Raw genomic sequence first — 7,859 nt, forward strand, 5'->3', positions numbered from 1 at the left:
AGGGCTTCCTCTAAATATAGTTGTTGGAGATCCTCCATATCTAAGTGAGAAATTTCTAGGGAGGTAACTTCATCATATTTTTTAACAAAAAATGTCCCAAGATCCATTTGGGCCTGATTTTCCATAGCAAGGGTCGAGCATGGATGACATCTTTATATGAAAAAAGTCTAAGAGGAGGAAGGTTTACCTTCAATTTTATGTGTAGATGAAGAACTATAATAGAGGTGGCATCATCACCAATGTTGTAAAATGAGAGAGGAGAAGCATCATCCAACTGCTTACCTTGAAAAAGAAAGTGTTGCATCCCTGAGGGAATACTCACTTAGAGCTCTAAATGAAACTTGAGGTCTTGAACCAAAACTGAAGAGAAAACCCTAATGAGAAGTGATTGCTTAGAGGGGAGCTTAACAAAGATTTAATAACAAGTTGGTGAGTCTAGCACATGATCTCTTGATAGCATATAAGCAATGAGTGATGAAGGGTTTCTCATCTCGCTGCTCTATGGGAACCTTAGATTGCCTTTAAATGGAGCTGCAAATTGCCATAAGTTTCAACCACGGGATTAGAGTCCTCTAACCTTGCGGCATCGATAACTAAACTACTACAACAACGTGTCGCTTCTATATCCTTATGGCCTTCGTGGCTCCCTTTTGTGTAGCCTTTTTGTTCTCAGACTTGATGACATGAGATTCCAAAACATTTTCTCTGGTACTCTCCAGTGTGCTTTCAACTAGATCTGTTGCTATTGCTAGGGTTTTTGTCTCATTTGTAGAGTCCAAATCTCAAGAAATGAAGACTATTCTTCCTCTCAATTTTATTAGATATATTTGATTTAATATTATTTAACTTTAATTATGTAAATTTTATTAAACTAAGGAGCAATTCAATTAGTGATCTTCTTAAAATATTGTAATATGTAAATTGTTTATTTCCAAGTTCAAGTTTCCCCATTTAATGTAAATATAATTCATTAATTCATTATCTAAATTTAATGATACATTTCTTTTATTTAATATTTAATAATAAATTAATTAATATTCTTAAAAATAGATAAGAAGAATGGATTAAGTTATAAAATATTATTAGTAAGTAATCTAAAAATACAAATCCATAAAATTTGTAGATTGCCATTAGTTTAAATACAAAATTGTATTAATTTGTCTTTTTCAACTTGATTGGAAACGATATTTTTATTTTAACTTAAAATTCTATAACACATATTTCAAATTAATATTAATTATATTTAAAATTATTTTAAGATTATTATTATTATGGTAAAATGTTCCTATTTAATATTATATATATATTATATTTTATTATAGGTAATTAATAAAAATAAAAATTAATATTAAATATGTGGATTCCATTAAGTTTATAAAAAACATATATGTAATAACATTATTGGTAGGAAATTAAGCACTCATAAAATTCAAAATAAGTGAAAGAGTAAGAATTTTTTAATAATTAATTTTCAAAAATTATTAAAATATATAATGTGTATAATTTATAGTAATGAAATAATATATTTTTTCTATAAATTTAATTTAGTTTCATATTGAGACAATAAATTCAATTAGCTATAAAAATTTCTAACATTTTATTTATCATTTTACTTTTGATCCTGGTTAAGCATTACACAAAAAAAATTAAGTTTTCCCTCTAATGTAAAAAACATGTAGGAGTATTTGTCAAATGTGAAATTAACTAAACAAAAGTCAACTCTTATTAGGTGTAAAATGTTCTGTAAAAAACATGTAAGAATATTTGTCAAATGTGAAATTATTTAAACAAAAGTCAACTCTTATTAGGTGTAAAATGTTCTGTAAAATAGGAATACTTACAAAACTAAAATGTTGCTTGCAAAAACTAAATAGATTAATATTATAGTTAATCAAACTAAAAAATAATTAGTATTTCATATATTACTATTTGTGTGAAATAAAATTTATCTAAGTAAAAATTAATAAGTATTTCAGATATATAAATTAGGTAAATTGATATTAAAATGTTTTGTGTAAGGTAAATTTGATACTTAATTCTGGATCTACTAAGTCGCTAAAAAAAGATCAAATTCTTTGAGATAATGTAAAACTTCAAAAAACATTCCTCATTAAAAACATTTGATCCTTCTTAACATTTACTAAGTCAAAAATTAAAATAAATTAATTATTATAAAATTATGTTGTTTAATAAAAAATATATAATTTATAACCATAAATAAACAATTCAATAATGTACAGTATATTTGTAGACATTTCTGCCTTTTTCGGTTTTATATTTCAAACCTCTGAATCTAATAGTGGTAAAATAGGATCTTTTGATCCCGGGGATAGTTATTTCTAGGCTTAACTATGGTTATGTCATAAAATGAAGCTGAGTGTGTTTTTTTTAATTATTATAGATGGTATAATTATTAAATTAATATAATTAAAAAATATTTAATTTATTTATATATTAAAAATATAGATTTGAAAATATATAATTTTTATAGAAATCTATATATGATTAAATTTGAGTGAAAATTTGTTTATTATTTAGAAAAATAGAATTTAGCGAAAGAAGAGTAGGAAATTTAATTTTGGGTGGTGAATTTTTTTTTTTTGGAAATTGAATTTTGGGAGTGTTTGAATTATTTCTTTAGTAATATAAATAAGTGTAGCACTATTAAAAAAATGTCATAATTTAATCCTTATGCTTTTTTTTCTGGAAAGTTATAGAAATTCTCGCCATATTTTGAAAAAATCTAGCAGGGATTTTTGTAAATTCAAGTAAAAGCTGTTAAATTTCATAATTTTAGGTGTCCTAGAAGTTTTTATGGTGCTGAATCTATTTCCACCATCAAAAACATGATTAAAATATTGTCTCTACAATATTGTTCGAATCTTTTTGCCCTAATTCCAACCACTAATGACCGTCCTCGGACTCCCGTAGAGGACTCTTATTTCCCGCCACTGATGACGGTCAGACTACGGCGAAAATAAAGTTTAAACTCCAGTAATAGAAAAGTTTAACGACTTCACAAAAGGGGAAAGAACCAGCGCACATAAGACTCTTATAGCTTGGCAGTATTATTTGACTTTTAGAAACTCCATGTACGTGTAATTTCAGGCATTGATTTACAATTAAAAAATTCCTCCATGTTACTTACTTGTACGTCTGCTCTTCAATTGCGAATCTATAAAGGCAATTGAATCTGAGACAAAGATATGGTGAAGGACGCTGGTTGCAGAATCATGGAAACGTCGAGGGAAGAATCTGCAATGAAACATCTCAATGAACAATTTCAGAGAATGGGTAGTACAGCCGGCAAAGTCATCACTTGCAAAGGTAAAATAATTATTTTCCCCCAACTGAACAGAGTTCCCATCTTGTTAGCTTTGGGTTTGTTTTTTTTCGTCCTTTCAGAGAATAATATGAATTTTTTGAGCTATCAACAGCGGCTGTAGCATGGGGGCCGAAGCAGCCACTGGTTATTGAAGAAGTTCAAGTAGATCCACCGAATTCTATGGAAGTTCGCATTAAGATCACCCACACCTCTCTCTGTCACTCCGATCTTACTTTCTGGATGCTCGAGGCCAGTGTAACATTTGATCATTTCATTCATAATTCCAATTTTTTTATTGCTAAAATTCATATATATATAGATTAGTATATTCAAGAAATTTTCCAGCTTAGCATCCAATTACTTCAAGGCTGATCAGGTTATCTCTAGCTGCAGGATGAGAAACTATTTCCACGCATATTCGGCCATGAGGCTGCAGGGTATGGAAGCTTTCGTTTGAATTTCACAAATTTATTGTTTCATTGTGTTATTTTTTTTTGGTTAAGTTGTGTGATTTTAGATGATTGTTTGGTTGGAGAAATCGCTATTTAGGGGTATCTAAAATATCGAAGTCGGCAAAATCATTTGGATCAAGCCATATCAATTACTAGATTTTTTCTATAAAATTTCAAACCATAATATTAACATCACAAAATACCTTAACCGTAAATCTATCACCATCTATTCTACACCACACCTCATCTCTAAAACGTTATTGGGTTTGACGAACCAAAAAAAATACTCCACTAAGAGCCACCTCATCTCTAAAACGTTATTGGGTTTGACGAACCAAAAAAAATACTCCACTAAGAGCCTTTGATGAATTGCAGGATTGTGGAGAGCGTGGGAGCAGGCGTAACAGATCTCAAGGAAGGAGATCATGTGCTTCCTTTGTTCTCTGGAGAGTGCGGAGATTGCGTTTACTGTAAGTCGAAGAAGACTAATCTATGCGGAAACTTCAGAGTTGACGCCTTCAGGACTGTGATGCGGAGCGATAACAAGTCTCGTTTCTCTATTTCTGGAAAACCAGTCTATCATTTCTTTTCGTCAACGTTCAGCGAGTACACTGTCGTTGACTATGCCTGTGTCGTCAAAATCAATCCGAAGGCTCCTCTGGAAAAAGTCTGCCTTCTTGCCTGTGGAATAGCAACAGGTCTGTGAACTCATTCATCACACCAATTCCCCTAGTTTTAATAGATTCAAGACAATATTCTCAGTTATGCGTTCATATAATTCACTTTTGAGGGTCTATTTAGATTTGGTTTGAGAGGGGTTTAGTATTTAGTGGGTGTTTTTTGAGCCTAGTGCTTTCTGGGCTGAGAGGTTGGCTCATTCTATAGTCCAGTATGATGTGTAAGGATGTCAGTCCATCATCAAAATTGAAATTTTAGGTAGGTTGACCAAAATAAAAAATTTAAAAAATCTAAAACAAAAATAACTATACAAAACATTTAAATAATGTTGTCTCATAAAAAAATTAACATGTGAAAAAATTAGATCCCCCAAGGTTCATGTTAGATCTGTATTTAAGATAAATATATACTAATACAATTCAGTTTTGAAATTTAGTATTTATCAAATTCAAATCTTCAAGAAATTAAGTTAACCAATTATTTTAGAAAATTAAATTATCTCAAAAAATATCCAAACTTAACTAAATTTCACACAATCTTAATCCTAACACCCCAATCCTAATCATACACATCTTAAAAAAATATTTATATAATGTTGAAATTAACTTCAAAACCAATAACAGGAAAAACAGATTTTTACTATATTCCTTTTGTTTTGTCACAAGTATCATAAATCTCTACAACTAACATGGATGTAAATAAATATAATTTTACAAACTGTTTGCACTCTTTAAATAATTGCAATACAACTTCAAAACTAACATGTATCTGAATAAATATATTTTACAGGATGTTTGCACTCTTTAAATAATTGCAATACAAGCTTCAAGCTGTTTCCACTATTTAAATATTATTAAATAAGTTGATTCTTACTGTATTCATTTTATCCCAGGTACCATTAATCTCAAGCTCACATGGATCTGAGTAAAATAGAGTTTTACTGTAACATAAATCTAAAGCTAACATGTTTAAATGTGAGAAATAACATGTGTTTCCTTTTATAAAATAATATTCACCTCTCTTGACCCAAGGATATTCATGGTTATCTGATTTGCTCCCTTGACAGCTTAATGCTCACGGTTATCTGATTTGCAGGAGTTGGGGCTGCCTGGAATACAGCTAATGTAGAATCTGGATCAACAGTAGCCATATTTGGTCTTGGCTCAGTCGGTCTTGCGGTTAGTAAATTTTCAAATTGGCACCTTGTTTTTTTTTATCAATTTTTTGTGGTCTTAAGCAAACATATCATAGTAAGACCATCAAACCCAGTTATAGTGAGAAAGAAAACAATATATCATAGTAAGATAATCAAACCCAGATCTAGTGAGAAAGAAAACAATATATCATAGTAAGACAATCAAATACCCAGATCTAGTGGGAAAGAAAACAATAAAAAGTTCCCACTATACAACCTACACTCACTTGATTTTACACTCACTTGATTTTAGTAATTTATTTACTTTCCCAATATTTTAAAATTCCCCACCACACAACCTACACTCACTTAACTTTAATAATTTACTTGCTTTCCCAATATTTTGAAAGGTTGCTGAGGGAGCCAGAGCGAGAGGAGCATCCAGGATAATTGGAGTTGACACCAACCCTAACAAATTCCCCAAAGGTAAATGAACAAACCCACTTCTGCAACTTGTTAACACTGAGATTCAAATTCATAATTTTCTTGACAAAAGCTGCCTGCAGCCCTGGCCCTCGGAGTGACGGAATGTATCAACCCAAAAGACCAGTCTAGGCCCATACACGAGGTATCTTTTCATATTCTATTTTACTATTTTTCATATTCTCTTTTTACTAAAATATCACCTCCAAACTTTTTGGTAGCTGATATTATTTATTACATACTCAGGACTCCTGTAAAATCATCTCTTATTAGCTCATAAGCTTATAATGTTCAAAAGTTCTATTTTTTTTGGCAGGTGATACGAGATATGTCAGATGGAGGCGTAGATTACAGCTTCGAGTGCGTTGGACATGCAGATATAATGTACCAGGCATTCTTATCTGCACACGATGTAATCTCCAGCTTCTTTGTTTGCCTTTTTCTCAGGAAATAATTGTACAAGCTTCAAACCCTTACACTATGTGTCTAATTTGATTGTTTAACGTTATTTAATTTGATTGTGGATTTTGAGAATATTTTACAGTTTTCTGTAATTATTCTTTAACGTTATTTAATTTAATTGTAGATTTTGAAAATATTTTACAGTTTTCTGTAATTATTCTATTCTATTGTGGATTTCAAACCTTTACACTATGTACCTAACTGTATCTAATTTAATTGTAGATTTTGAGAATATTTTACAGTTTTCTGTAATTATTCTATATAGGATTGAGGGATAATCTCCAAAAATATTTAGAAATTGGATAGACAAAAACAAAACCAATTTTTTTTATATAGTAGCTACTGTCCATCTGATTCCCAAATATTCTCCCAATACCCAATGAAGATAAGGATGACCCAACCAATGATGTACTTAATGTGTATTAACTTGCCACAGGGGTGGGGTTTGGCGGTGCTGGTTGGAATCGATGCAAGCCCGCGAAAGATGAGCCTTCATCCATTGGAATTTTTTGACGGAAGGAGGATGGACGGATCAACATTTGGGGGATTCAAGGGAAAATCTGAACTACCTGACCTGGTGGAGAAATGCATGAACAAGGTGACAAAACATGCATGACACCTGTTAATTTTCAAATTTGTTTTGAGTGCCAAAGAATTTCTAACATATATTCTTTCCTTTCATTGATGTTGCTCTTGCAGGAGATCAGGCTGGAAGAGTTTATAACACATGAGCTCCCTTTTTCGGATATAAACAAAGCATTCGACTTGTTGGTGGAAGGAAACTGCCTGAGATGTGTGCTGCATCTTTGACAGAGCTTGCCTAGTTCCACCAACTGATGGAGTTACCCACCAAGAAGAAAAAATTATAGGTTTTTGGCTGTATTATTTTCTGAGTGAGCGACCTGATCTAGGACGTAAATCTATATAATATGTTGTAGTAATGTTCTCTTGAGGGCCGTATATTACATACTGTGTGTTCTAGTATTATTGCCTTGGTGGGAACTCTCTATTGTAATCTGTGTTTCTTGCCCCTTTGGGAGAACCCTATGCTGGGTTGAATAAATGTTTTAAAATGAATAACCCAATAGCCACTTCTTGCAATCTATGTTTGTTGCCCCTTCAAGTTGATGGGAGAATCTTCTCATGGCTTGAATAGATGTTTTAAAATGAATAATCCAACAATCAGGAATCAGGTTGATTATTTGTTATTATGGAAAAAAATACAGATCTAACCCGTTAAATTCCCCACTTTTTTCGTTGCCCGACTCACTATACAAAGACAGTCTCGATGCTATTGGTTTGCTGCCCTATGACCATATGCTTC

The 7,859-nt window shown here is 31.4% G+C and overlaps 1 protein-coding gene across 1 annotated transcript; it reads left to right on the forward strand.

Moving 5' to 3' along the window:
- Positions 1–3,167: 3,167 nt before the first annotated feature.
- On the forward strand, positions 3,168–7,607 carry LOC149141039 (alcohol dehydrogenase 2-like). The gene is made up of 10 exons (XM_089446559.1): positions 3,168–3,327; positions 3,438–3,574; positions 3,719–3,762; positions 4,153–4,475; positions 5,551–5,633; positions 6,001–6,076; positions 6,157–6,218; positions 6,390–6,485; positions 6,972–7,133; positions 7,235–7,607. Exons 1-10 carry the CDS (start codon positions 3,207–3,209, stop codon positions 7,343–7,345), a joined length of 1,215 nt encoding a protein of 404 aa, XP_089302685.1. The 5' UTR covers positions 3,168–3,206; the 3' UTR covers positions 7,346–7,607.
- Positions 7,608–7,859: the final 252 nt, after the last annotated feature.

The sequence above is a fragment of the Pinus tabuliformis genome, chromosome X (genome assembly GCF_031772625.1).
Source record: "Pinus tabuliformis cultivar Carrire ecotype Pingquan chromosome X, CPIR1, whole genome shotgun sequence".
Classification (NCBI taxonomy): Eukaryota; Viridiplantae; Streptophyta; class Pinopsida; order Pinales; family Pinaceae; genus Pinus; species Pinus tabuliformis.